This window comes from Arachis stenosperma, chromosome 5 (genome assembly GCF_014773155.1).
Source record: "Arachis stenosperma cultivar V10309 chromosome 5, arast.V10309.gnm1.PFL2, whole genome shotgun sequence".
NCBI lineage: Eukaryota > Viridiplantae > Streptophyta > Magnoliopsida > Fabales > Fabaceae > Arachis > Arachis stenosperma.
This window is the reverse complement of record NC_080381.1, coordinates 130,191,148-130,219,111: the sequence shown is the minus strand read 5'-3', so window position 1 is coordinate 130,219,111 and position 27,964 is coordinate 130,191,148. Positions and strand designations below refer to the sequence as shown.

Here is a 27,964-nt window from a genome sequence, read left to right as displayed (position 1 = left end):
TTTTATGCAGTGTTGATTAATTGAGACAATTGTAAGTTCAAATTCATTTATATGAACCAATTTCCTTTACTTCTGTAACTTGGAAGAGAACACTACAGTTATGGTTAGGACTTATGAAGATACGTGCTAGTAAGTGCATAAGGTGCTGTTTCTTTAAAAAATAAAAAGAGTGTGTAAAATTTAGCTAAATTGCATTCAGATTTAGCTAACATATGACTCATGTAGGCAGGATGATACTGTCCTCAACCATTGGCTAGTAAATGGAAAACACTATGTACAGACCAGGTTAAAATTTGCATACCTTACTAATTGTTCTGTAATCTTATCAACTTTATATTCTATTTGGTTGTCCATCGTGCAGTATGTCTCAATCTTTTTAAATAAGGAACCTAATGCCAATATCAACACTGGTGATTCCTCTTAAACTAGTACTATATCTTAACAACACTGATTTTGGTTTGTAAATGCACCTCAAAATGTTATATAGAACAGATAAATTTTTCAAACCCACAATTAGTAGAACTTATAAATTCTGCAGCTGCTAATCTTGTAACTTGAAATGATGATTGAGGAATGTAATTTCCATTACTTTGGTACCATCCTGTTATAGCCTATATGAAGGGTTTTAATCCTATGTTGCTAACTTGTTAGCATTGAACAATGCAATAAAGTGATAAACAGCTATGTAGTGAGAAGTTACTTGGCTAATTACCATTTATTCAACAGCTACCAATGTTTCAACAATTGCAAAAGAAATTTTATCGATAGCTATACTTTTGTATATTAATACTCATCAAAGTGGAGTATAATAGTAATATGATAGAGTACAATCATATTAACTCAATATAAAGTCAATCCAAAATTTAACAAACATAACCAAAAGCACTTACTACTTATTAGACCACTAACCACACTAAGATATTTCAATAGATCATCATCCAACTTCACAAGCTAAGGTGTAGGCTATAACATTGTCTGGTATCAGATCATTTTCTGGAATCCAAATCAAATCTTCTGCACTATACTTCATAGCTTCATATAGTTGTACCACACGAACACCGGCATATACTACTAAGTACTAAAGATTACATGGTTTCATAACAAGCTTGAGCCAAACATGGCTTGATGAGAATCTCAATTGGAGTAGCTTTAGCATAAGACAGTCCAAGGATACCAGTCATATCAATTGCTTCATCAGAAGATGGTTTCAAAATCTCAAACGAGTGCAAGAACCTGGCCAAAGCAAAGTGAACCATTTGAAGTGCAAACAACATTCCAGGACACATCCTTCTACCACTTCCAAATGGCAAAAACTCGAAATGCTGACCCTTAAGGTCTGTGTCTCTGTGAGTTGTGAGGAACCTCTCTGGCTTGAATTCCAAGGGATCTGACCAAATACTAGGATCAGTTTGAATCTTCCATATATTTGTAATTAGTCGAGATCCTTTTTTAACATAAAATCCACCTAAAGTGCAACTCTCTGTGAATTCACGTGGTCCTCCAAGAGGACCTGCTGGATATAATCTTAGTGTCTCTTTCACTATGGCTTGAAGATACACCAATTTGTTTAAATCTGACTCTGTTATGCATCTCTCTTTTCCAATTTGACTATCGAGTTCTTCTTTTACTTTTTTTAGTGTACGAGGATTTCTTAATAACAAACTTAGTGCCCATGTAAGAGTAACACCAGTTGTATCAGTTCCTCCCACGATCATTGCCTGCAAAAAAGGTTTACCAAATTAATCAGAAAAAAATGCTGCTATAATTAATTAATTTTCTCAACATGATTGTTCTGAAAAACAGGACACTTAGTCGAATTGTGTAAAACCAATAATAGCCATATTAGTTTACTCATTTTTAATTGAATTACACAACTTTGTACTGATTCTCAAATTTCAATATATTGATCATTTCCTTTACTTATTTTCTAATTTAGAAAAATAGAAGTAAGAAATAACACTAGAATAAAAATAAAAATAAAACTAACTTTTGACACTATGTTTGACTAGAGTTGTATGTAAGCTATACTATAATCAACAAGCAACAGAATAAACAATAAATATCAACTATGCTATGCATACCTAAAAAAATTAGCTACCAAAATAATTATCAGTGTAAATGCATATTAAAATATAAAATACATATATTTATATATAAATATATAATAATTAATTTGGTGACTAATTTAAAATCTGCACATAACATTTTTTAAATAAATATAGACAAACAATAACAATAAGCCATAAGATATAAGTTAACATAAATTTTAAAGGATAAAATATATCTCTTGTCTTTGAAGTTTGCGAAAAATTTTAAAAATATTTTTAAGTTTTTTTATTTTTTTTCAAAAAAATTTTATTTGCATTAAATATACTCAGCCACATTTTCAAAAAAATTAAGACTAATTCAGCAATAATGCATAACAATTATCTCTGATTTACTTGTGTTGATGGTTATTCTTATAAAATTGTTGCTAATTGATTCTAAATTTTTTGAAAAATTAGTTTTTAGGAATATATTTGATGCAAGTCGAAAATTTTTTGGACAAAATTAAAACAAAATAAAATTTAAGAATATTTTTAAAATTTTTAACAAACTTAAACAACAAAAAATATACTTTATCCAATTTTAAGGACGTATTTCTAAATTTTTAAAGTACATTTTTAATTTTTAATATATTGAACTTATATCAGTTGATTATTAACTCCTAATAAAATCGTACACAACTTAAAAATAAACTCATACCATTGTTGTGGCTTTAATTATAGTATCAGCATCAAACCCATGAATCTTTTTTTCTCCGATAATGGAAATCATAACATCCATGAAGTCACGTTCACTGGTAGCCTTTTCACCGAAACTTCTTCTATGCTCCTCTAACCATTCATTCAAAACACTGTCCAATTCCTTAGCAGTTCTTTTCATGGCTCTCTCATGGCCTCCCAAATCCATCCACCTGAGCGCAGGAATAGCGTCTCCCACAGTAAATAACCCCAAAAGATGCATAAAATCTTCAATTAATTTTAAACACTTCTTCGCCTTTTCCTCGCCGCCGGCCGCCGACACAGCATCCGCGGTAGCACCACCAAAGTATCTCTTTCCAGCAATCATTCTAAGAACCGTGTTGAAGGTCAGTTGCGAAAACCATTCTTTCATCTCCACCGACACATAACCGTCATCATCAGAGTTATAAGACTCCTTGTTTTTCTTTCTGGACCAAAGACTATAGAGCTCGTTAATGGAAGCTTGAACTTCAGAGACGCGAACGTGGCCTAGTAGCTCTATGCGGCGGTTCGAGAGTAGCTCTAGCGTTACGATCTTTCGAAGCTCGCGCCAGTATGGACCGTACGGTCCTAAACCGAAAACGGCGAAGTTGTAAGAAAGGTTCTCAATTGCAACGGTTTTGGGGCGAGACGAAACGGCCATGTCGTTTATGGTGAAACACTCTTTGGCCATTTCCCAGTTGCTGAGTACTATGGCCTTTGTAGCGCCGAACTTGATGGTGAAAAGAGGTCCATATTTATCAGCCATGGTGCCTAAAGTCGTGTGGAGTGGCTGTGAACCGCGCAACAATGGAAGGTGACCCAGTATAGGCCACGCACCAGCTGCCATGGGAGGTTCTTTGAGGTTACCACCAGGTTTGAAGGGACGAAAGAGAAGTATATAGAGCAAGACTATTATTAGAGAAAGGATTCCGATTATGGCGGTGGGGTTTAGGTAATTTAAGACTGAATCCATTTTTCCTCTGTTTTTCTCACCGGATGTCGGTTTGTGTTTGGAGTTGCTAGATATGACTTTTCTTGTGTGAGTAAGTACCTTATACTAAACACCCGAAACATAGATATGGATAAAAATATAATTGATCTCTTATTTATAATACGGGCCTGCTACACATACAAGCATACAAGCAACCAAGTTGGCCCAGCCCAAACACGAAACACGCGCACGAAAGAGAGATAAGATGCCGCGTCCAAATCACGCGCTCAGCATTCGAACGGTTACGTATGGGAGACTCTTCCACTTCTTCCACTTCTTCCACTTCTTCCATTTCTCAAGGCACTTTCAAATCAACGAAACCCTCTCATTTTCGAGCGAAGATCAACTTTCAAAATATAGAAATCGTAGTTCGAAAACTGCATCAAAACACCATCAACCTCTCTGTGAAGAAGAATCTGAAGAAAAAACAAACCAAGAATACTCAACGTAAGTGCATTAAAATACTGTATATTTTACTTTTCTTCTACGTCGTTCTGATAGGGTTTACTGTTACTGTTGCTTCTTTGTTATACGTCGTTCTTCTGAGTTATACGTCGTTCTTCTTAGTTCTACGTCGTTCTAAGTTCTCCTGCTATTTTTGTTGATTTTTGGGGGTTTATTCCGTATATTCGGGGGTGTAAACTGCTTAACCTTGTAATGTGGCTTTATATTGAAGCATGGCTGAGTGATATCTGTCTGATATCTATATGGATGTATCTGAATAATATCTATGGGTGTATGTCACTGTAATCAATGGGTGTATCTTGTTTGAGATCTTTGGGTGTATCTCACTGTTATGAATGGGTGTATCTCACTGTTATGAATGGGTGTATCTTGCGAATATCTGGCTGTCTTGACTCATATATATGGGTGTATCTTACTGTTATCAATGGGTGTATCTTAGTTGTTATCAATGGGTGTATCTGAGTCATATATATGGGTGTATATTACTGATGTCTTTGGGTGTATTTTTAGTTTCAGAGAAAATGGCAGCAAGAAACCAAACCAAAGACCTCAAATGTGCCACACATCTCCTGAATGATAAGTTCAGAAACATGACTGAGGAGAAGAAGGCCATTGTCAGGGATCTTGGATTCGGTGGGTTGATGCACATCCCACCACTGAGGGTGGATCACCAACTCTTGAGAGAGTTGGCAAAAAACTTCAAACTTGGGGAGAACAAACTGAGGACAGGATATGGTTCTTTCCATATAACCCCGAAAAAAATAGGTGATGCGCTTGGCATCAATGCAACAGGTAATTAGCTCAAAATTATAGATGTATATTAAGTTGTTGCTTGGGTGTATATTAACCTGATGCTTGGGTGTATCTGAACTGACTTGGTTGCTTTGTTGTTTTCCTTTTTGTAGGAGATCTATTTCCTGAGAAAGTTGACTACAAGAAACTTTCTGAATCTGACAAAATAATTTATAAAAGATTCCAGGGTAAGACCCTCAAAAGTCTTACCGATGAAATGATGGAAATCGGCGTTGGCAACGAAGAGGAACGCCTGATGTTCAAGAGGATATTCATCCTCTACATACAGATGGCGTTCCTTTTGCCAACGACGATAAACAAAATATCGCCGGTGCACCTGGTCCCGATTTTTGAGATGGAGGGCATAGAGGACAGAAACTGGGGGGGCATGTCTTGACCTTCATGATCAGGGGCATAACAGACTACCAGGAGAAGAAGAAGAAGGCAATCAATGGCTGCCTCTTCGCCCTGATGATAATCTACTTTCACCTTTCAAAAAACAAACGCAACAACAGGGGTGAAAGACCACCAAAGCCATGGATTGCCAACTGGACTAAGGAGCAGTTGGTGAAAAGAATGAATGAAGAGAGAGAGGAAACTTTGGTGAGTAATCATAATAAGTTAGTGTACTTTATTTACCCTAATGGTGCTAACTAAAATAACTCATGTTTCAGGGGATTCTGAATTTGGCAGAGACAAAAGAAAAAATGAGAAAAAAAGAAAAAAAACAAAAGAACAGGAAATAAAAAAAACAAAAAAAAGGAAGGCGAGCTCAACATCGTCTTCGGAGACAGAAACTACCGAGAGTGACACTTCTACCTCTGAGTCTGAGGCTCAAGAAGACTCGGAGGATTCGGGAATTAAACACCCCGGCAAAAAGGGGAAAAAGTAAGTACCATACTTGGGTGTAATTTCTTTATAGGGTTTGGGTGTATTTTGCTTGTCCACGTTGGGTGTATGTAGCTTATTAAGCAGGGTGTGTTTCTTTTGCTGCGTTGGGTGTATATTGTATACTCAGTTGGGTGTGTCTCATGAATTCAATTGGGTGTATTTTTAGTATGTTCTAAATGATGATTGTTTGCCTGCAGAATGGACTCAAGAAAAAGAAAGCAGAGGGAAGAGAAGTCGGATTCTGATTCAGAATCTGAATCTGAACCAAGTGACGAGTAATGTCCTGAAATTATTACTCCTTTCTTTTGGCTTCGTTATAAAGATTTCGTGTATTAACTGAAGCGTCTGTTATTGACTTATAGGAGCGAAGAATCATTGCCTGCGGAGAAGGAGAAGAAAAAGAAAGAAACAAAAACAACTCCAAAAGAGTAAGCACTTCTTTGGATAAAATTCTGTGATAAAATTAATTTTTTATTTCTGATTGGTACTGTTTTTTTTTTCCACCCAGAACACCACAAAAAAAGAAAAAGTAGTTGTGGAGGATTCACCTCCTGAAGAAGATCAATACTTTGACGGGTACAGTACCTCGTAAGCTATACTATGGTCTATCATCGTAATTATTTTTGTTAACGTCTTATTTCATGAATGTAGTGAGACATATGAAATATCGAGTGACGAACTCGATGAATGGCTAGGGGAAAACGTTCGTAAATCTGCTGCAGAGGGGTATGTCTTGCTGTGCTGTGTATTTGAGATTTTGGTGTCTTTTGTTTGCTAATAATTGTATCTTGTTTCGCAGGGACAACCAGCCTGACCTGGGATCGACAGAAGATCGCTATGTGTCCTCTGAAACGTAAGAAGCTTTATTATTTAATAAAATCTTGTTATGTATTCTGTGAAACAATATGGGTGTATTCTGTGCATCAAGTTGGGTGTATCTTGTTCACTAAGTTGGATGTATATTTGTTTTGAATAACATGAAATCTGTTTAGACTACCGGCTGTCAACTTGGGAAGTGATGATACTTCCTCTCAAAGACGCACAGAACAGAGTAGTGTAACCCTGCCGTCTCAGAGCATGTAATTTCTCTTTCAAATAACCGTTACTTTTCTTCTTCTAATAACTTCTACTTCTAATTCTGTATATATTTTTTTTAGAAAAAAAAGCCCTTTATTATTTTATTCAAGAAAAAAAAGGCAGCAAAAAAAAGCAAAAACTGCAACTATGTAAGTTCTCAAAAAATAAAGCCCGTCTTCTTTTTGAATTGTTCGGGTGTATTTGTTGACCTTCTTTGCGTGTATTTTAGGTTGACTCCGGACGATTCGAATATGATGGTTGTTAGGGAACAAACGTCGTCGGAAGCGCTTGCAATGTGAGATATGCAAGAATATTTCAACCTTATAACCTTAATATTTTCAAATATGTTGTTAACCTTTCATTTTTATTCTTGTTTAGAGTCCCGATCCAATTTTTTGTGCCGCCATCCCAGCAAACAACCACTGACGCAGATTCCGAACCAACCCCTATGCTACAGATTGAAGGGGCTAGAGAAACGTAAGAAAATAGTATTGGGTGTATATTTGCTTAATGTTTGGGTGTATATTTGCTAAGAGTTTGGGTGTATACTCTTCCTGATCGATTTTGTGCAACTGTGCAGCACTCCTGAAACCCCCAAACAACATCAAGAAACAACACCCAAGCTTCCCCCAGCTCCAACAAAAATGTAAGTTAATTAGACTAGAATCAATCCTTGCTTGTCATCCGTATATTCTTATTCTTACTCTCATTCTTATACATACTGATGCAGTCATCCAGACGCCGAGGACGCTGCTGCCCTGTTGATGATGGCACGGATAGCAAGCTATGTTCCTAAAACAGATCTGCCGATGCCATCATTCAGCCTCGGATTGACAGATTCAAGCCAGGAGGGGCGTCGACGCAGGAGACAGAAAGGGAAAAATCTCCAGAAACTGCAACTATACTGGAACAATTGGACAGTTTGGTCCAAAAGTTAGCAAAGGGAAAAGACGAAAGTCCGCAAATTCGGAGGGAGACTGGGGGAGAAAGTTCTGCTAAGTTTGAAACACCGGGGGGAACAAATCAAATTCCGGATGATATGAAAGAAAAGTGCTACATCTGGGGGACGAGACTGAAGGAGGATGCAAAGGGCGATACTAACGAGTTTGAGGAGATATGCACTGTGACTGGCCAAGGAGAGTACATTTTGATGAGAACGCACCTTGCATCCCTCCAGGCAAACAGTGATATAGAATGTCAGGTAATTTTAGACTAACATTAATGTTTTTACACCAAAGTCAACTGCAATGGTTATTAATTTAAAATTGATTTCTAGGTTGTATCTGCCATCTGCCTCATCCTAAACCAGAAAAAGGAAAAGAGGTTTCATGCACAAATATACTGTCTCCCCCCAGATATTGTGGTAAGTGTTACTTCTACGAACTTTGGGTGTATTTTATGCATTGGTTTGGGTGTATTTTTTTAGCTTAGATTGGGTGTAAGTTGTTTATGTTCATGTTTTCATTTCTTGTATTGCAATTCTTGCAGAGCATGGCACTTTCTGATCACCCAAAGGGGGAATTCATATCTCTGAAAACGAACAGAGAATTCAGGGTGGAAGCCTACCCCAATTTCATTCCCTTCATAGATAGGAAAAAATTAAGTTCGCATCCATATGTAAGTTTTTGTTTCGTAAATTTGTTAGTACGCTTATTTACTTATATGCCAAGTAAAATAACAGACTGTTGAAATGTGGCAATCTTTCAGATTTTTGCTCCTGTTTGCCACTCGGGACATTGGTGGTTATGGCTGATAAATACAAGAACGCGGAAATGTCAAATACTTGACCCGCTGCACAAAAAAGCTCCAAGCCATGAGAGAAAGGACATTAATAAATTCACTGTAAGTTCCCTCTGTCTTCTTTACTTTAATAGATACGTCTGTTTTGAAAGTTGAGTTGGGTGTATATTCTATATTCAATTGGGTGTATATTCCATATTCAATTGGGTGTATATTCCATATTAAGTTGGGTGTGTCTTGTCAATTGACTCGGGTGTATTACTGACTTGTTTTGGTATTTAAGGGATATGTATTTTCGAGATTGATAGCATATGCCGGCGGGAAACCTCTCGAGAAAGGCGAAAAGGAGAAGGAAATTAAAGCCCCATATGTTAAAATTTCAGGCCAAAAAACAAGGTATAGATTTGTGACTCTGAACCTTAAACTTTCCTAAATGAGATTTGTAATTTATTTTCTTCGTTTTCAGCTATGACTGCGCTATTTACGTAATGAAGTGGCTTGAGTTAATAGAGCCGGAAAACATTAAAAAGGGGAAGTATGAATGGGATAACTGGACACAGGTAACTGTCTTTAGAAGTATATAACTCTGTATTACTTTACTGAATTAATATTTCTGTTTAAACATAACATACTTTTTAATTGTAGGAGGAGGTGGACCACTACAGAGTGGAATATGCTTCCCGGATACTATTTAGTGAGTTGAATAGACAGAGAGATCAGGCAATTAGAGAGACTAGTGCTATAAGGCTGTCGAAGCCATCCTCTGTATTATTGAGTCCGTTCTGTCAGATTAATTCTGAGGATATAGAAACTGGGTAGTTTGTAAATTGAACAAATGATGTAAATGTTTGCCATTCAATTTATTCAATGTATATTTTTTCCCATAGTTAAACTATCTGTGCTAATAAACTGTCTGTGATGTATTTAAAAACTGTATTACAGGTGGTAAAACATAAAGCAAAAAATCAAGGCATACGCATATTATAAATTGTTACACCCAACGCTAGTCTAATAATACACCCGAGGTTGAGTAATAATATACACCCAATTGTCTGTGCAGTATTCAAAATGAATGAATTACAACTACTAAAATATGAAAAAAAAAACATCAACTGAAAAATACGCCCATAACCTGTGAATTTTTACAGCTTTTGTTCTATATGTATCTATATATGTGTCTATATGTAAATTGTCTATTAACAAAAATACACCCAAAGGTAACAGGGATTTTACACCCATACTCCCTATAACTATACACCCAAAGAGTTATCCCCTGCTGCTGGTACCCTGAACTGATAATTTATAACTTGTCCCTGGTATTGGCTGCTACTTGAATGCGCCGCTGATGCAGCATCAAACAGGTTTATCTGAATATAACACTCACGCATTAGCTAAACAATTAACTAGAAAAATAAACTCAATCGCCACAGATTTAAAGAACATCACATTTACCTCGCTTAAAACTTTTGTCTTCTTCTTCTTTGTGGCATTTGCAATCTGTTTCTCCAGCTTTGAACCTAGCCTGTTTTTTGGACGTCCTCTTGTTCGAATCCTTGGCGGGCTTTGAAGCTCGTTAACGGATTCCAAGTTGGCGTCTTCGTGGGATAAAGAAGATGTCCCCTTCCTTTTGGCTTTTACTGCTTCCATCTCGGCCATGACGTTGTCGTACGCACGGTGCAGAATTGCAGTCAGCTCCTCTGATTCGGAGGCAAATTCGCAAATATTTTGCGAACGGAAAACAAGTTGGTCGAACCTCTTGCTTCTTGGCTCAATTAGTGGCTCGTCGTGGCTGCTCTTGATGTGTGTGTGTCGCCTCTTTACCTTCTTGCTCCATCGTTCCAGTATGTAACTAGGGGACACTTGGCTTACTTGTTCGAAGCTTAACACGCTTAGTGCGTGACGGCACAGTATCCCTCTCGACTCGAATAATAAACATTGGCATTTTACCTCGGCTGTAACTGAGTCGTAGGTAACCGCGAACTTGTCCAATATTGAGCTGGAAACTTGTTCTCCAACTTCGTATACTGAATAGCCTAGAGCAGAATTCTTTAATCTGGTGATGCAATTCGCCTTTCCTCTGAATTGGGCTTGGACTTCCCTAAACTTTGCTTGGGTGTACGCATCTTGAAACTGAGTTTCGATGGGGGATTTGGTTGCACATGGTATGACCGTATGAAAATCTGCAGCATCTGATTCTCTCTCTGCTTGCTCCCTGCTTCCGAGGCAATTATCGTACTGTTTGACGAACTGAATGAGCGAGCTGTTACGGGTGATGTACTTGTTAAAAAATGAATGCATGCTCTCGCTCCTTTGTGTGCTTCTCATCCCTGCCCAGAAGTGGTGGTCCAGATAGATAGGAACCCATATGTGACGGTCTTCGTACAGATCTGCATAATACACCCAAACACACACTGTAAAATACACCCGAGAGACAGTACAATTTACACCTCTGCTGCAGAATTTAAAAACACATTACCTGAGAGCCACTTGTTGTCCGCAAGACCAAAATTCACCAGAAAATCGTTCCAATTCCTATCGAATGAGTCTTTGCTGTGAGAGTTCCAAACAACATGGCTCATTTGTTGTTCGACATCGGCGTGTGCCTTGTACCCGTTTAATTTGCTTGGAATCTTCTTCATGATGTGCCAAATACACCAGCGGTGAACTGTTGTTGGCATACAGGCCTCTAAAGCCCTTTTTATTGATGCGCACTGATCGGTGAGAAACCCTTTCGGAGCGTTTCCTCCCATGCAACGAAGCCAGCATTGAAATAACCATTTGAATGATTCAATTTCTTCATTCTTCATCAAAGAGCATCCGAGAAGTGTTGACTGGCCGTGGTGATTCACCCCGACAAAAGAACCACAGACCAAATTATACCTGAAACGAAGTGCCATGGTCCAGAATGCAAAATCATTAGGTACACCCCAACAAATGCTTATAATACACCCAATGACACGGCCAATATACACCTCTGCTGCGGATTAGTAAAAATAAATTAATTTAGCATCATAAAAAGGGACAGTTTGTTACCTGTTTGTATTGTAGGTGGTGTCGAATGAAATGACGTCTCCGAAATACTCACAGGCCGCTCTGCTTCTTGCGTCGGCCCAAAAGGCCAGCTTAATCGATTGATCCTCCTCGAGTTGGAGCTCGAAAAAGAAATTCGGATTCTTCTCTTTCATCCTTAACAAATATTTCCCGAATTCCTTTGCATCTTCTTGTTCGGAAACATTCCGCACTTCCCTGGTAATGTAATTCCTCACGTCCTTTTCGATGAAATTTAACTCGCGGTGACCCCCGGCAGCCGCAACAAATGATTGGTAGGTTTTGCTTGGTCTGATACCGGCCTCGTCGTTATTCTCTATCGTACGACGAATGGACATGCTTAGTTCCCTGTGCTGTTTGAGCATCTCTGCTTTGCTTGGACAGCAGGGGTGTGAATGATCCAGCACAACCTTTGAAATGATCCAAGCACCGACATCCTTCAATGTGTGTATATAAATTCTTGCAGGACAGTTTAAACCGGCTGTCGGATTGGTCTTCTCGGTTGGAGATATTTTAGATTTCCATTTTCCCTCTCTGCTACATGTAATCAGTTGATTCTTAATCTCGTTTCCCTTCCTATTTGTGCACCGAACTCTTGTAGAGAAACCTGCAGCCTTGGCGTAGTTCCTGTAAAATTTTCCGGCATCTTCAAGGGTCCTAAAGGTCATTCCGACCTTCGGAACAAGCTCGTTATCAACAACAGAGAGAGGCTGCACAATAAACCGTGTCAGAACTGTGAATACACCCATAGATATGATACAAAATACACCCAATCATGTCTTATATGATACACCCGAACCGAAACAACTCAACTACAGAATGACCTTTAAAGCCATAAACTGTGAATACACAGACTGCAGAATACACCATCTCAAAAACTAAAAACACACACAATCATGTCTGATATAATACATATAATACAACTGAACAACAACAACTCAATTAAAAATAACAAAAAACCAGTAAAGTGTATATACACCCACACTAATAGCTAAAATACACCCAAAGAAGAGATTGATCTACACCCGAGCGTCTGCTATAAATTCCAGATAATTAAACAATGTTCAGCAATTTTTAAACAACACAATGCTATACAAATTACTGTAAATCAAACCTCAGGAACTTCGTTAGATTCAAATTCATAATCCACATCGCCTGGATTCAGCGCAGAATCTGAGCTTGAAGGATCCATTATCTTCAAAACGAGTTCGAACTTTGATTTCAGAAAACAACAAATCAACAGAGAAAACGAAGCTCGAGTTGCAGAGAGAGAAAAATAGAACGTAAACGAAGAACATACCAGTGAGAAAAGAAGAGGAAAAGATCGATGGAGAAGAATGAGCGAAAACGCGCGAGAAGAAGAACAACCAAATCTCAAAATAACGAAAACGAAGAAGGAAACAAATATTTTAAATTTGGAAGTTAGATATACGCGGCATATTATATAGCTCGTGTGATCAACGTAGCTGGAGGAGCGAGTATTTTAAATTTATTATTTAATAAACTTGTAAAGCATACAAGCCCTAATGGCTTGTATGCAGAGCTTTTCCGTTTATAATATCTAAAAGTCGTAAATGTATGTATTTTTAAATAAATTTGAATAAGACAATTTACTTTTTGTTACAGATCTGTCATCTTTTCCTACATTTAAAATTTTCGCCGACGGTGGTCAGTAATGGTTTTCGGCAACCACGGGCTGTGATATTGTTGGTGGTGAAAGGAATAAGGGTGATGAAAAGGAACAAAAATAAATTAAAACAAAATTAACTTAGTTATTTATTGCCGATTATGCTCCATTTTTTAAAATGTTTAACCAATAAATAACCATTTTTATTCATAAAACATAAAAATATTGATATATATATTCACATTAGATCTGTTCTTGCCTGGCTATTCCGAGGTATAGCTCGTCCTTTACTAAGGTCGGCGGACTCCTGAAGTGGATCAAGGTATACTTCGACAGCGAATGAACAATGAGGGTGGGTACCTGCAAAGGCACTCCGACGCTCAAGTTAGTGTTTGAGTAAATGATAGATCTTAATTCGGAAAATCTGACGTACCTTTCTCGGCTTTCCTTGTCTGCTTTATATTAGTGTAAATGGTCGACCGTTTGGGTTGTAACGCCCAGGAAGAGGATTAATTGTAAATCCGACGTTATTGTTTTAATGATTATTTATGGTCATGATGAAATCGTCGGTTATGATCGGATTTTAGGTGTTACCGAGCTATAACTTGTAACCGATGTTTATTGGTCATATCACAGCCCCCAAGCTTGACCTGTCTTTAAAGAGATAGGTTGAGCTTTTATGGTAGATGAGTTATAGCTCGGTACACTGTGCCCCCAGGTCAGCATATCTCTTTCGAAGTTACTTTTAGTAACTGAAAAGACTGGTCACTGTAATTATTGTTTTAAGCCTCGATACGTGTAAAATTGCAGTCATTATTATCTCTAAATAGGTCCAAGTTCCAAGGCTTCTTCGTAACCGTTGAAAGTGTGGTTCATTTAATGGTGTTTGATTACACCTTAAATTGAAGGAGTTAAGTAACTGAATGGTTTGCATTTTTCTTCCTGCGGAATACTGGAGGGTTTTATTCAGAGTCCTTTACTCATTATGAGTACTAGAGGTTAGTAATACTACCCTTTCTGCGACTTCTTACTTCTATTATTCTGCATCGATAAGGAATGATGAGTGAGAAAAAGGGGAAATCTTTACCCAAGATTGGAAATGAAGAACTGTACGACTGGGTTGGGGAGGATGTCAAGATAAGGGCTTCGTTGTTTGTAGATAAGGATAGCGTTAATCAGGTTAGTGTAGCTAGGATAGTGAAACCTGGCTTTCGGTTGGAATTGCTGCCATGCAGCCGTTCCGATCGTGTTTTTCACAGAAAAAGGGATTTCGAAAATTTCTTTATGTATACCTGTGTTTTAGAGGAGCTAAGGGTCCGGCTTCCGTTCAGTCAATTTGAATGTGACGTTCTGAAGCAAATGAACTGTGCACCATCACAGGTTCATCCTAACGGGTGGGCTTTCATAAAGTGTTTTCAGGTTCTAATGGATTTTTTGGAGGTTAAACCGGAGCTGGAGCTCTTCTTTTCCTTATTTCAAGCTAAAGGGGTGTGGAAGGGTTTGTGGGTGAATCTAAACAGTACACCAGGTTTTTCGGTTTTCAAATTATATAAATCTTCCTTTAAGGATTTCAAAGAAATGTTTTTGAAAATTAAGGCAGTGGATGAGGATTTCCCGTTCTATTTAGATGAGCATCTGGGGGAAAAATTTCCTTTGTACTGGTGTTGCCAGCCGCAACAGATCTTAGGTCCTGAATTGATAACTAGCCAGAACGAGTGTATTATATCTTTTCTGATTGAAATGGTGGATAAGGGGGGACTGATTTCTGTGTCCGAGTTGCTTCCTTTGGAAGATAACAAGTCGGCCATGGTGGATTATTTTGGTGAGGTTATGATGCTTTGTCTTGAGTAGTTTTGGGTAGGATAATGTTTCTCTCTAATTGTTTATTTTTGTATGTGTGTAGCTGGAAAATTTCCTGGAGTTTCGGCTTCTACCCTTAGAGCTCGGTTTAAATCAAAAAATTTTGAAGGTTCATCCTCTAACGCTGAAAAAATGGATGTAGGGGGTGAAGTTGACCAGCCCCCACCGAAGAAAAAGGGGATAGTTTTTAAGAAAAGGAAGACTGAGGTTGCTATTACTGGAGCGGAGCAAGACAAAGAGGGTGTGATTCAACTTGAGGACCTATCTAGCTTTACTGTGAAACAGGATAAGCTTCACGCTTTTGATGATGGTGGAGATGGCTCTTCTGTTTGGGATCAAGGGTTTCCCTTTAATGTTGTTGCGGACGAGGTTGTTCAATCTTTTTCAGATATATCGCGTGTTGAGGAGGCTGGAGATGTGGGAGTTGATCAATTTCTGCAGGTTAGGTTTTCTTCTTCTTTTTTTTTTTTTTTTTTTTACCTATCTGAATTTCGGTGTTTATATTGTATAATTTATGCTCTTAAATTTGTAAGTTTCAGGTGTTGGGTTTTCGTTTGGCTAGTATAGGCCGAAGCCAAGAAAAGAAACACAAAAAATTTGTTACCGAGCTTGAGCAATGTGCTGCTTTGAAGGAACAGCTAAATTCGAAGGAGCTCGTCCTTGCCGAGTTAAGGAAGAATTTTTCTGACCTGGAGAAGGACTTGAAGGCTGAGAAGGAAAGTCGTGAGAATGCGACCGAGCTTTTGAAAAAGAAAGAAACGGAGTTGGAAGAGGTGAACAAACGAGTTATTGACCTGACTGCACGAATGAAGGAGTTTGAGGCGGGAAGGGAAGGTGACATCCTGGATGCCTTCGCAGAAGGTTTTGAACGTGCTGTGACTCAGGCGAAGTTTCTTATGCCCGATGGCGACTTTTCAGCCATGGACCCGAGTAAGGTGATTCGGGATGGTCAGCTTGTGGATGATGAAGAGGTGATTGAGGAAGGGGGGATAATTTAGCTAACTAGCTTGGTTTGTATAATTTTCGGTTGTTATTTGTTTTTTGGGGGTAAAGACCCATGACTGCTTTATTTTGTTTGACTGTTGTTTGTAATTAGGTTTTGTATGGCCCTAATTACTTCTGTCTGGTACCCATATGTGGGAATTTTTGAACTGTATGCTTAATATGACTTTGCATATTATCTGTTTTATCTATTGAGAGTTGTGGTGAATTCCTCTCATGATTGTTTGGCAAAGCGAAATATAGCTTAAAAGAGAATATTCTATCAAATAATGTAAATGAGTTTTATTCAAAGTGGTACCTTAACAACCTAACGTTGGCAAGCTAGCCTCGTTAAAACCTCCTTGAGCAAAACCCTTTTGGGAAAAATCTCAAGGGAGGAAAAAGAGTACTAGCGTTCTGTCGTGTCTTAACTGTAATATTGTTTTAAAGAATGAACATTCCAAGTACTTGGGATCTTAGTTCCATCCAAGTGTTCTAGTCTGTAAGCTCCTCTCCCGAGGACTTCTATTATGCGGTAGGGTCCGTCCCATGTTGCTGCAAGCTTCCCATGGAAAGATGGTCGGCGAGCTTCTTCTGTTTTCCTCAGCACCAGATCTCCAATCTGAATGGGGTTTCCTTTGTCGACGTATGTACTGTAGTGTTGTATGACCATAAGACTTCTGGAACTAGCTCGGCCCAGAGCCCCTTAGCGTTGTCAAGCTTTTTCCTCAATGCGTGCAAGACGACCTTGTTAGCGGCTTCAGCTAAGCCATTAGATTGTGGGTGTTCGACCGATGAGAAATGATGAGTTATCTTTAATTTCTGCAAAAAATCTTTGAAATTATGATCGGTAAACTGCCGACCATTGTCTGTGACAATATGTCGTGGAATTCCAAATCGGCATATTATGTATTTCCAAACAAAGGATATCATCTGATTGGATGTGATTCTTGCCATGGGCTGTGCTTCGATCCATTTGCTGAAGTAATCGATAGCAACTACTAGATATTTGATCTGTCCAGGTGCAGTGGGAAACGGGCCGAGGATGTCAATCCCCCACTGGTTAAATGGCCAACTTACTATAGACTGATGAAGATGCTCGGCTGGGATGTTAATGATTGGTGCATGCTTTTGACACTGGTCACAAGTTCTGACCTTTTTTCTGCTATCCTCCCACAGACTCGGCCAGTAAAAACCTGCTCGGAGTATTTTCTGTGCCAGGCTTCTTGCCCCCGAGTGTATGCCACATATTCCTTCATGAGCCTCGGCTAAGACAAGATCGGCCTCATCCCTGTCCAAACATTTCAAAAGTGGTCGGGAGTACCCCCGCCTATATAAAACGTTATCCATTAATGTGAAAAAAGAAGCTTGTCGTCGAAATCTTTTTTTATCTGGGATCTCTTTCGGAATAGAGCCATCTTTTAGATATTGAATGTAAGGCAATTGCCAACTAGTTTCATTGACAGTGTTTAAAGTGTTAATGCTGTGTATGCTCGGCTTATCTAAAGTTGACTGTAATAACGTTGCTGTTTGTGACTGTGTAGTGGCTAATTTTGACAAAATGTCAGCCCTATGATTTTGGTCTCTGGGAACGTGTCGAATTTCTATTTTTTGAAAACTCTTTACTGATGAGCGGATAATTTGTATACTTTTTGGCATTGTTTTTAGTATGTTTTTAGTATGATCTAGTTAGTTTTTAATATATTTTTATTAGTTTTTAGTTAAAATTCACTTTTCTGGACTTTACTATGAGTTTGTGTGTTTTTCTGTGATTTCAGGTATTTTCTGGCTGAAATTGAGGGACCTGAGCAAAAATCTGATCCAGAGACTCAAAAGGACTGCAGATGCTGTTGGATTCTGACCTCCCTGCACTCGAAGCGGATTTTCTGGAGCTACAGAAGCCCAATTGGCGCGCTCTCAACGGCGTTGGAAAGTAGACATCCTGGGCTTTCCAGCAATATATAATAGTCCATACTTTGCCCAAGATTTGATGGCCCAAACCGGCGTTCAAAGTCACCTCAAGGAATCCCAGCGTTAAACGCTGGAACTGGCACCCAAATGGGAGTTAAACGCCCAAACTGGCACCAAAGCTGGCGTTTAACTCCAAGAAGAGTCTCTACACGAAATTGCTTCATTGCTCAGCCCAAGCACACACCAAGTGGGCCCGGAAGAGGATTTTTATGTCATTTACTTATCTATGTACTAGTTTTTCTATAAGTAGGACCTTTTACTATTGTATTAGTATCATCTGGTCTTTGGAACCTTTTTCTTTAGATCTTTTGACCACTTTGGGAGGCTGGCCATTCGGCCATGCCTAGACCTTGTTCTTATGTATTTTCAACGGTGGAGTTTCTACACACCATAGATTAAGGTGTGGAGCTCTGCTGTACCTCGAGTATTAATGCAATTACTATTGTTCTTCCATTCAAATTCCACTTGTTCTTTTACCAAGATATCACTTGTTCTTCACTCATGAACAAGGTGACTGACAACCATTCTTGTTCTACACGCATCCAAGGCTTAGTGAATATCTCTTGGATTTCTGATTGCATGATGCATGGTTGATCGCCTGACAACCGAGTGCTCGCCTGACAAACGAGCCAGCCATTCCGTGAGATCAGAGTCTTCGTGGTATAGGCAAGAACTGATGGCAGCATTCAAGAGAATCCGGAAGGTCTAACCTTGTCTGTGGTATTCTGAGTAGGATTCAATGACTGAATGACTGTGACGTGCTTCAAACCTGTAACCTACTGGGCGTTAGTGACAGACGCAAAAGAGTTATTCTATTCCGGTAGGGGAGGGAACCAAACCGGTGATTGGCAGCACTGTGACAGAGTGTGTGCATTAGCTTTCACTGCGCGGATGGGAGGTAGCTGCTGACAACAGTGAGACCCTATACGAGCTTGCCATGGAAAGGAGTAAGAAAGGATTGGATGAAGACTGTAGGAAAGCAGAGAGACGGAAGGGAAGGCATCTTCATACGCTTGTCTGAAGCTCATACACCAATGATATACATAAGTATCACTATCTTTACTTCTATGTTATTTTCGTTCATCACCATATATATCTGAGTTTGCCTGACTAAGATTTACAAGATGACCATAGCTTGCTTCAATACTAACAATCTCCGTGGGATCGACCCTTACTCACGTAAGGTTTATTACTTGGACGACCCAGTGCACTTGCTGGTTAGTTGTGCGAAGTTGTGTAATGCCATGGTATTAGGCGCATCAAGTTTTTGGAGCCATTACCAGGGATTATGAGAGTTGTGAAAAAGTATAGTTCACAATTTCGCGCACCAAGTTTTTGGCGCCGTTGCCGGGGATTGTTCATGTTTTGAGCAAGCTTTTGGTAACATCAGAGCCAAGATCCAGCAACAACATCAAATTTTTGGTGTTATTGCCCGGGATTGTTTAGGCTGGACAACTGACGGTTCATCTTGTTGCTTAGATTAGGTATTTTTTTTCGAAATTCTTGAAGGTGAATTCTAGAGTTTCATGATGATTTGTTGAAATCTGGCTGGCTGAGAAGCCATGTCTAATCTGATTGGACCGAGGTTTCAACTTATCACCACAAGAGCTTGTTGATTTCGTATCAATCTTGCTTTTGGAGCAATGATTTGCTAAGGCTTGGCTGACCTTTGGTCATGTCTAGTGTTTTGGACCGAAGCTTTCTTTGAAAGCTTGGCTGGCTGTGAAGCCATGTCTAATTCCTGGACCGGAGCCTTAGACTAGCATTGCACTGATTCCTGGAATTCTCATTAAGAATTTTGATACTCTTTTTTCACTTAATTTTCGAAAAGTACAAAAAAAAAAATTTGCAAAATCATAAAAATCCAAAAATGTTTCTTGTTTGAGTCTAGAGTCTCATCTTAAGTTTGGTGTCAAATGCATGTTTTTGTTATATTTTTCGAATCCATGCATATATTTTGTGTTTTGATCTTTGAATTCTATTGACTTGAAGTATTTTGTGTGTCTCATATGCATTTTCATATTGTTAGTGTCAGTAGTACACAAACTGCTAAGTTTGGTGTCTTGCATGCATTGTTATTTGATTCTTGTTGCATTTTAATTATTAAAAATTCAAAAATATTTTTAATTTGTGTCTTTTCAAGTCAATGATACAAAGGATTGAAGGTTTAGAACATACTGCAGAGGAATTATACAGAAAAAGCTGAGCATTCAAAAATGCCCAGTGAAGAAGGCAGACTGGCGTTTAAACGCCAGCCAGGGTACCTGGTTGGGCGTTTAACGCCCAAAAAGGTAGCATTTTGGGCGTTAAACGCCAGAATGTATACCATTCTGGGCGTTTAACGCCAGGATGGTGCCAGGGGGAAGATTTTGTTTTCAAATCAATTTTTTTTTAGTTTTTCAAAACCAAATCTTTTTCAAATCATATCTTTTCAATCAAATGTTTTCAAAAATCAATTTCTTTCCTTTTTAAAAGATACTTACTAACAATTAATGATCTGATTGAACATCACAAGATTGTTACCTTTTCTGTTGAGAAAGGTTTAATGTTTAAATCATATCTTTTCTTGTTAGGCAAGTCACTAATTTTCAAAATCAAATCTTTTAAAATAATTTTCAAAACATATCTTTTTCAAATTGTTTTTCAAAGATACTTACTAACAATTAATGATTTGATTGAACATTTTTTGCCTTTTCTATTAAGGAAGGTTTTATGTTTGAATCATATCTTTTCTTGTTAGGTAAGTCATTAATTTTTAAAATCATATCTTTTCAAATTGTTTTCAACTCATATCTTTTAAAACTGTTTTCAAATCATATCTTCTCAATCACATCTTTTTAAAACCATAATTTTTCAATCAAATCTTTTTAATCACATCTTTTTCAAAACAAGTTTCAATCAAATCTTTTTGACTTCTAATTTCAAATTCTTTTTCAAAAATCACTTGACTTCTTTCTCACTTTGAATTTTCGAAAATTATCAATCAAATTTTCAAAATGTTTTCAAAATCCTTTGATTGAATTTTCGAAAATTCTCTTCCCTCTTTCCCACATCCTTCTATTTATGGAGTACTACTCCTTCTAAATGCACAATTCGAATTTTATCAATTAAAATTCGAATTCTCCTTCTCCTTCTTCTTTCTATTTCTGTTTTCCTCTGACATTTCAAGGAATCTCTATACTATGACATAGAGAATTCCACATTCTCTTCTTCTTTTTCTATTTCTTATGAGCAGAAGCAGAGACAAAGGCATTCTTGTTGAAGCTGACCCTGAACCTGAGAGAACCTTGAAGCGAAAGCTAAGAGAGGCCAAAGCACAACTCTCTTTAGAGGACTTGACCGAATTCTTCAAGGAAGAAGACATGGCAGCCGAAAACAACAACAATGCCAACAATGCAAGGAAGGTGCTGGGTGACTTTACTGCACCTACTCCTGATTTCTATGGGAGAAGCATCTCTATCCCTGCCATTGGAGCAAACAACTTTGAGCTAAAGCCTCAATTAGTTTCTCTAATGCAACAGAATTGCAAGTTCCATGGACTTCCAATGGAAGATCCTCATCAGTTTTTAGCTGAATTCTTGCAAATCTGTGACACAGTCAAGACTAATGGGGTTAACCCTGAGGTCTATAGGCTGATGCTATTCCCTTTTGCTGTAAGAGACAGAGCTAGAATATGGTTGGATTCTCAACCTAAGGAAAGCCTGGACTCTTGGGAAAAGCTAGTCAATGCCTTCTTGGCAAAGTTCTTTCCACCACAAAGATGGAGTAAGCTTAGAGTGGAAGTCCAAACCTTCAGACAGAAGGATGGAGAATCCCTCTATGAAGCTTGGGAAAGATACAAACAATTAATCAGAAGATGTCCCTCAGACATGCTTTCTGAATGGAGCATCATAGGTATTTTCTATGATGGTCTCTCTGAACTATCCAAGATGTCTTTGGATAGCTCTGCTGGAGGATCTCTTCATCTGAAGAAGACGCCTACTGAAGCTCAAGAACTGATTGAAATGGTTGCAAATAACCAATTCATGTACACTTCTGAAAGGAACCCTGTGAACAATGGGACTAGTCAGAAGAAAGGAGTTCTTGAAATTGACACTCTGAATGCCATATTGGCTCAGAACAAGATATTGACTCAACAAGTCAATTTGATTTCTCAAAGTCTGTCTGGAATGCAAAATGCACCAAACAGTACTAAGGATGCTTCATCTGAGGAAGAAGCCTATGATCCTGAGAACCCTTCAATGGAAGAGGTGAATTACCTAGGAGAACCCTATGGAAACACCTATAATTCTTCATGGAGAAATCACCCAAATTTCTCATGGAAGAATCAAGAGAGACCTCAACAAAGTTTCAATAATAATAATGGTGGAAGAAACAGGCTTAGCAATGGCAAGCCTTTTCCATCATCTTCTCAGCAACAGACAGAGAGTTCTAAGCAGAATACTTCTGACTTAGCAACAATGGTCTCTGATCTAATAAAGACCACTCAAAGTTTCATGAATGAAACAAGGTCCTCCATCAGAAATTTGGAAGGACAAGTGGGTCAGCTGAGCAAGAAAATTACTGAACTCCCTCCTAGTACTCTCCCAAGTAATACAGAAGAAAATCCAAAAGGAGAGTGCAAAGCCATAGATATGGCCGAATATGGAGAGGAAAGAGAGGAGGAGAACGCCACTGAGGAAGACCTCAGTGGGCGTGTACCAATCTCCTCTGAGTTCCTCAATGAGGAACAATGGGAATCTGAGGCCCAAAATGAGACCATAGAGATTCCCTTGGACTTACTACTGCCTTTCATGAGCTCTGATGAGTATTCTTCCTCTGAAGAGGATGAGTATGTCACTGAAGAGCAAGTTGCTAAATACCTTGGAGCAATCATGAAGCTAAATGACAAGTTATTTGGAAATGAGACTTGGGAGGATGAACCCCCTTTGCTCACCAAAGAACTGGATGACTTGTCTAGGCAGCAATTGCCTCAAAAGAGGCAGGATCCTGGGAAGTGCATGGATGAATCCATCATCCTTGGCAGACCCTTCCTAGCCACAGCAAAGGCTGTGATTGATGTTGATAGAGGAGAGTTGATCATTCAAGTGAATGAAGAATCCATGGTGTTTAAGACCCAAGGATATCCCTCTATCATCATGGAGAAGAAGCATGAAGAGCTTCTCTCAAAACAGAGCCAAGCAGAGCCCCCACAGTCAAACTCTAAGTTTGGTGTTGGGAGGCCACAACCAAACTCTAAGTTTGGTGTTGAAACCCCACATTCAAACTCTAAGTTTGGTGTTGGGAGGTTTCAACACGGCTCTGAGTGTTTCTGAGGCTCCATGGGAGTCCTCTGTCAAGCTAATGACACTAAAGAAGCGCTTGTTGGGAGGCAACCCAATGTTTTATAATTAATTATTTTCTTTTGTTATTTTATCTTTTTTGTAGGTTGATGATCATAAGAAGTCACAAAAATAATGAAAAAAGCAAAAACAGAATGAAAAACAGGAAGAAAAACAGCACACCCTGGAGGAAGAAGCTGCTGGCGTTTAAACGCCAGTAAGCCTTGCTGTTGGGCGTTTAACGCCCAGTCTGGCACCCTTCTGGGCGTTTAACGCCAGAAAGGGGCACCAGACTGGCGTTAAACGCCAGTAAAGGGTAAAAACCTGGCGTTAAACGCCAGGAATGGGCACCAGCCCGGCGTTTAACGCCAGAAATGCCTCAAAACGTGATTTTGAGCAACTTTTGGTGCAGGGATGACTTTTCCTTGACACTACAGGATCTGTGGACCCCACAGGACCCTACCATCACTCTCTCTCTTCTTCCCCCATTCACCAATCACCTCAATACCTCTTCCCCAAAAAAACCCCTCACCTATCAAATCCCATCTTTCTCTTCACCACTCACATCCATCCTTCATAAAACCCCACCAACCTCACCCTTCAAATTCAAACCACTTTCCCTCCCAAACCCACCCATTATGGCCGAACCTTTACCCCCCCTCTCTCCTATAAATACCCTTCTTCAACTCTTCATTTTCACACAACCTAAACACCACTTCTCCCCCTCTTTGGCCGAATACACTACCATCTCCCTCTTCCTCATTTCTTCTTCTTCTACTCTCTTCTTTCTTCTTTTGCTCGAGGACGAGCAAACATTTTAAGTTTGGTGTGGTAAAAGCGTTGCTTTTTCATAACCATTTATGGCATCCAAGGCCGGAGAAACCTCTAAAAAGAGGAAAGGGAAGGCAAAAGCTTCCACCTCCGAGTCATGGGAGATGGATAGATTCCTCTCAAGGGTGCATCAAGACCACTTCTATGAAGTTGTGGCCTTGAAGAAGGTGATCCCCGAAGTCCCCTTTTCACTCAAAAAGGGTGAATATCCGGAGATCCGCCATGAGATCCGAAGAAGAGGTTGGGAAGTTCTTACCAACCCCATTCAACAAGTCGGAATCTTGATGGTTCAAGAGTTCTATGCCAATGCATGGATCATCAAGAACCATGACCAAAGTGTGAACCCGAATCCAAAGAATTATCTTACTATGGTTCGGGGGAAATACTTGGATTTTAGTCCGGAGAGTGTGAGGGTGGCATTCAACTTGCCTATGATGCAAGGAGATGAGCATCCTTACACTAGAAGGGTCAACTTTGATCAAAGGTTGGACCAAGTCCTCACAGTCATATGTGAAGAGGGCGCACAATGGAGGCAAGACTCAAGAGGAAAGCCGGTTCAATTGAGAAGGCATGACCTCAAGCCCGTGGCTAGAGGATGGTTAGAGTTCATACAACGCTCAATCATCCCCACTAGCAACCGGTCCGAAGTTACCATAGACCGGGCCATCATGATCCATAGTATCATGGTTGGAGAAGAAATAGAGGTTCATGAGGTTATAGCCCAAGAACTCTATAAGGTGGCGGACAAGACCTCCACCTTGGCAAGGTTAGCCTTTCCTCATCTCATTTGTCACCTCTGTTATTCAGTTGGAGTTGACATAGAGGGAGACATTCCCATTGATGAGGACAAGCCCATCACCAAGAAAAGGATGGAGTACACAAGAGACCTCACTCATCATGAGATCCCTGAGATTCCTCAAGGGATGAATTTTCCTCCACAAAACTATTGGGAGCAACTAAACACCTCCCTAGGAGAGTTGAGTTCCAACATGGGACAACTGAGGGTGGAGCATCAAGAACACTCCATCATCCTTCATGAAATTAGAGAAGATCAAAGAATCATGAGGGAGGAGCAACAAAGACAAGGAAGAGACATTGAGGAGCTCAAGCACTCCATAGGATCTTCAAGAGCAAGAAAGAGCCGCCATCACTAAGGTGGACCCGTTCCTTGATTTCCTTGTTCTCTATTCTTCTGTTTTTCGATTTTTATGTTTATGTTATCCATGCTTGTGTCTTATGATCATTAGTGTCTTAGTGTCTATGCCTTAAAGTTATGAATGTCCTATGAATCCATCACCTTTCTTGAATAAAAATGTGCTTAATTGAAAAGGAAAGAATTGCATGAATTCTGAATTTTATAACAGTTCAATTATTTTGATGTGGTGGCAATACTTTTGTTCTCTGAATGTATGCTTGAACAGTGCATATGTCTTTTGAATTTGTGGTTCATGAATGTTGGCTCTTGAAAGAATGATGAAAAAGGAGACATGTTACTGAGGATCTGAAAAATCATTAAAAATGATTCCTGAAGCAAGAAAAAGCAGTGAATGCAAAAAAAAAAAAAAAAAGAGAGAAAAACCGAAAAAAAAACGAAAAAAGAAAGAAAGAAAGAAAGAATAAAGTTGTGATCCAAGGCAAATAAGAGTGTGCTTAAGAACCCTGGACACCTCTAATTGGGGACTCTAGCAAAGCTGAGTCACAATCTGAAAAGGTTCACCCAATTATGTGTCTGTGGCATGTATGTATCCGGTGGTAATACTGGAAGACAGAGTGCTTTGGGCCACAGCCAAGACTCAATAAGTAGCTGTGTTCAAGAATCATCATACTTTACTAAGAGAATCATTAACACTATCTGGATTCTAAGTTCCCAAAGAAGCCAACCATTCTGGACTACAAGGGATAGAGTGAGATGCCAAAACTATTCAGAGGCAAGAAGTAAAAGCCCCGCTCATCTAATTAATACTGATCTTCACAGATGTTTTTGGAGTTCATTGCATATTCTCTTCTTTTTATCTTATTTGATTTTCAGTTGCTTGGGGACAAGCAACAATTTAAGTTTGGTGTTGTGATGAGCGGATAATTTGTATACTTTTTGGCATTGTTTTTAGTATGTTTTTAGTATGATCTAGTTAGTTTTTAATATATTTTTATTAGTTTTTAGTTAAAATTCACTTTTCTGGACTTTACTATGAGTTTGTGTGTTTTTCTGTGATTTCAGGTATTTTCTGGCTGAAATTGAGGGACCTGAGCAAAAATCTGATCCAGAGACTCAAAAGGACTGCAGATGCTGTTGGATTCTGACCTCCCTGCACTCGAAGCGGATTTTCTGGAGCTACAGAAGCCCAATTGGCGCGCTCTCAACGGCGTTGGAAAGTAGACATCCTGGGCTTTCCAGCAATATAATAGTCCATACTTTGCCCAAGATTTGATGGCCCAAACTGGCGTTCAAAGTCACCTCAAGGAATCCCAGCGTTAAACGCTGGAACTGGCACCCAAATGGGAGTTAAACGCCCAAACTGGCACCAAAGCTGGCGTTTAACTCCAAGAAGAGTCTCTACACGAAATTGCTTCATTGCTCAGCCCAAGCACACACCAAGTGGGCCCGGAAGAGGATTTTTATGTCATTTACTTATCTATGTACTAGTTTTTCTATAAGTAGGACCTTTTACTATTGTATTAGTATCATCTGGTCTTTGGAACCTTTTTCTTTAGATCTTTTGACCACTTTGGGAGGCTGGCCATTCGGCCATGCCTAGACCTTGTTCTTATGTATTTTCAACGGTGGAGTTTCTACACACCATAGATTAAGGTGTGGAGCTCTGCTGTACCTCGAGTATTAATGCAATTACTATTGTTCTTCCATTCAAATTCCACTTGTTCTTTTACCAAGATATCACTTGTTCTTCACTCATGAACAAGGTGACTGACAACCATTCTTGTTCTACACGCATCCAAGGCTTAGTGAATATCTCTTGGATTTCTGATTGCATGATGCATGGTTGATCGCCTGACAACCGAGTGCTCGCCTGACAAACGAGCCAGCCATTCCGTGAGATCAGAGTCTTCGTGGTATAGGCAAGAACTGATGGCAGCATTCAAGAGAATCCGGAAGGTCTAACCTTGTCTGTGGTATTCTGAGTAGGATTCAATGACTGAATGACTGTGACGTGCTTCAAACCTGTAACCTACTGGGCGTTAGTGACAGACGCAAAAGAGTTATTCTATTCCGGTAGGGGAGGGAACCAAACCGGTGATTGGCAGCACTGTGACAGAGTGTGTGCATTAGCTTTCACTGCGCGGATGGGAGGTAGCTGCTGACAACAGTGAGACCCTATACGAGCTTGCCATGGAAAGGAGTAAGAAAGGATTGGATGAAGACTGTAGGAAAGCAGAGAGACGGAAGGGAAGGCATCTTCATACGCTTGTCTGAAGCTCATACACCAATGATATACATAAGTATCACTATCTTTACTTCTATGTTATTTTCGTTCATCACCATATATATCTGAGTTTGCCTGACTAAGATTTACAAGATGACCATAGCTTGCTTCAATACTAACAATCTCCGTGGGATCGACCCTTACTCACGTAAGGTTTATTACTT

The 27,964-nt window shown here is 39.2% G+C and overlaps 5 protein-coding genes, 1 long non-coding RNA gene and 1 other non-coding gene across 7 annotated transcripts; 4 read left to right on the top strand and 3 right to left on the bottom strand.

The window, feature by feature from the left end:
* Nucleotides 1–799: 799 nt before the first annotated feature.
* On the bottom strand, nucleotides 800–3,824 carry LOC130979030 (cytochrome P450 82A1-like). The gene is made up of 2 exons (XM_057902379.1): nucleotides 2,746–3,824; nucleotides 800–1,718 (listed from the first exon to the last, which is right to left on the bottom strand). Exons 1-2 carry the CDS (start codon nucleotides 3,736–3,738, stop codon nucleotides 1,086–1,088), a joined length of 1,626 nt encoding a protein of 541 aa, XP_057758362.1. The 5' UTR covers nucleotides 3,739–3,824; the 3' UTR covers nucleotides 800–1,085.
* Nucleotides 3,705–5,710, top strand: LOC130979031 (uncharacterized). Its single transcript, XM_057902381.1, has 4 exons — nucleotides 3,705–4,203; nucleotides 4,732–5,013; nucleotides 5,127–5,616; nucleotides 5,688–5,710. The coding sequence occupies exons 1-3, from the start codon at nucleotides 4,005–4,007 to the stop codon at nucleotides 5,408–5,410; spliced, it is 765 nt and encodes a 254-aa protein (XP_057758364.1). The 5' UTR covers nucleotides 3,705–4,004; the 3' UTR covers nucleotides 5,411–5,616; nucleotides 5,688–5,710.
* Nucleotides 5,711–5,765: 55 nt separating this feature from the next.
* On the top strand, nucleotides 5,766–6,332 carry LOC130980056 (uncharacterized). Its single transcript, XR_009086866.1, has 3 exons — nucleotides 5,766–5,901; nucleotides 6,102–6,179; nucleotides 6,267–6,332. It is a non-coding gene; the product is annotated as an uncharacterized LOC130980056 (long non-coding RNA).
* Nucleotides 6,333–6,825: 493 nt separating this feature from the next.
* LOC130982944 (uncharacterized) lies at nucleotides 6,826–7,919 on the top strand. The gene is made up of 5 exons (XM_057907095.1): nucleotides 6,826–6,983; nucleotides 7,211–7,276; nucleotides 7,360–7,458; nucleotides 7,562–7,627; nucleotides 7,712–7,919. Coding segments are annotated over exons 1-5 (441 nt in total). The 5' UTR covers nucleotides 6,826–6,981.
* On the top strand, nucleotides 7,842–9,562 carry LOC130982943 (uncharacterized). The gene is made up of 7 exons (XM_057907094.1): nucleotides 7,842–8,182; nucleotides 8,258–8,344; nucleotides 8,470–8,598; nucleotides 8,689–8,823; nucleotides 9,005–9,117; nucleotides 9,188–9,281; nucleotides 9,367–9,562. The coding sequence occupies exons 1-7, from the start codon at nucleotides 8,021–8,023 to the stop codon at nucleotides 9,538–9,540; spliced, it is 894 nt and encodes a 297-aa protein (XP_057763077.1). The 5' UTR covers nucleotides 7,842–8,020; the 3' UTR covers nucleotides 9,541–9,562.
* Nucleotides 9,563–9,971: 409 nt separating this feature from the next.
* LOC130981399 (protein FAR-RED IMPAIRED RESPONSE 1-like) lies at nucleotides 9,972–12,961 on the bottom strand. Its single transcript, XM_057905000.1, has 6 exons — nucleotides 12,884–12,961; nucleotides 12,594–12,647; nucleotides 12,377–12,479; nucleotides 11,198–11,464; nucleotides 10,669–11,108; nucleotides 9,972–10,088 (listed from the first exon to the last, which is right to left on the bottom strand). Exons 1-6 carry the CDS (start codon nucleotides 12,959–12,961, stop codon nucleotides 9,972–9,974), a joined length of 1,059 nt encoding a protein of 352 aa, XP_057760983.1.
* A 9,014-nt stretch (nucleotides 12,962–21,975) lies between these two features.
* Nucleotides 21,976–22,083, bottom strand: LOC130984294 (small nucleolar RNA R71). The gene has a single exon (XR_009088237.1). It is a non-coding gene; the product is annotated as a small nucleolar RNA R71 (small nucleolar RNA).
* Nucleotides 22,084–27,964: the final 5,881 nt, after the last annotated feature.

What these genes read in the sequence shown, in the direction of transcription:
- LOC130979030 (XM_057902379.1), bottom strand. Translation starts at nt 3,738, where the DNA reads ATGGATTCAGTCTTAAATTACCTAAACCCCACCGCCATAATCGGAATC. An exon ending in TAATTAAAGCCACAACAATG is followed by an intron (nt 1,719 to 2,745) that starts GTATGAGTTTAT and finishes CCTTTTTTGCAG; the next exon opens with GCAATGATCGTGGGAGGAAC.
- LOC130982944 (XM_057907095.1), top strand. An exon ending in ATTGAAGGGGCTAGAGAAAC is followed by an intron (nt 7,459 to 7,561) that starts GTAAGAAAATAG and finishes GCAACTGTGCAG; the next exon opens with CACTCCTGAAACCCCCAAAC. An exon ending in CCCCCAGCTCCAACAAAAAT is followed by an intron (nt 7,628 to 7,711) that starts GTAAGTTAATTA and finishes ATACTGATGCAG; the next exon opens with TCATCCAGACGCCGAGGACG.
- LOC130982943 (XM_057907094.1), top strand. Translation starts at nt 8,021, where the DNA reads ATGAAAGAAAAGTGCTACATCTGGGGGACGAGACTGAAGGAGGATGCA. An exon ending in GTCTCCCCCCAGATATTGTG is followed by an intron (nt 8,345 to 8,469) that starts GTAAGTGTTACT and finishes CAATTCTTGCAG; the next exon opens with AGCATGGCACTTTCTGATCA. An exon ending in AATTAAGTTCGCATCCATAT is followed by an intron (nt 8,599 to 8,688) that starts GTAAGTTTTTGT and finishes GCAATCTTTCAG; the next exon opens with ATTTTTGCTCCTGTTTGCCA.
- LOC130979031 (XM_057902381.1), top strand. Translation starts at nt 4,005, where the DNA reads ATGGGAGACTCTTCCACTTCTTCCACTTCTTCCACTTCTTCCATTTCT. An exon ending in ACAAACCAAGAATACTCAAC is followed by an intron (nt 4,204 to 4,731) that starts GTAAGTGCATTA and finishes GTGTATTTTTAG; the next exon opens with TTTCAGAGAAAATGGCAGCA. An exon ending in GCTTGGCATCAATGCAACAG is followed by an intron (nt 5,014 to 5,126) that starts GTAATTAGCTCA and finishes TCCTTTTTGTAG; the next exon opens with GAGATCTATTTCCTGAGAAA.
- LOC130981399 (XM_057905000.1), bottom strand. Translation starts at nt 12,961, where the DNA reads ATGGATCCTTCAAGCTCAGATTCTGCGCTGAATCCAGGCGATGTGGAT. An exon ending in AATCTAACGAAGTTCCTGAG is followed by an intron (nt 12,648 to 12,883) that starts GTTTGATTTACA and finishes GTGTGTTTTTAG; the next exon opens with TTTTTGAGATGGTGTATTCT. An exon ending in GGACAACAAGTGGCTCTCAG is followed by an intron (nt 11,109 to 11,197) that starts GTAATGTGTTTT and finishes TGTATTATGCAG; the next exon opens with ATCTGTACGAAGACCGTCAC.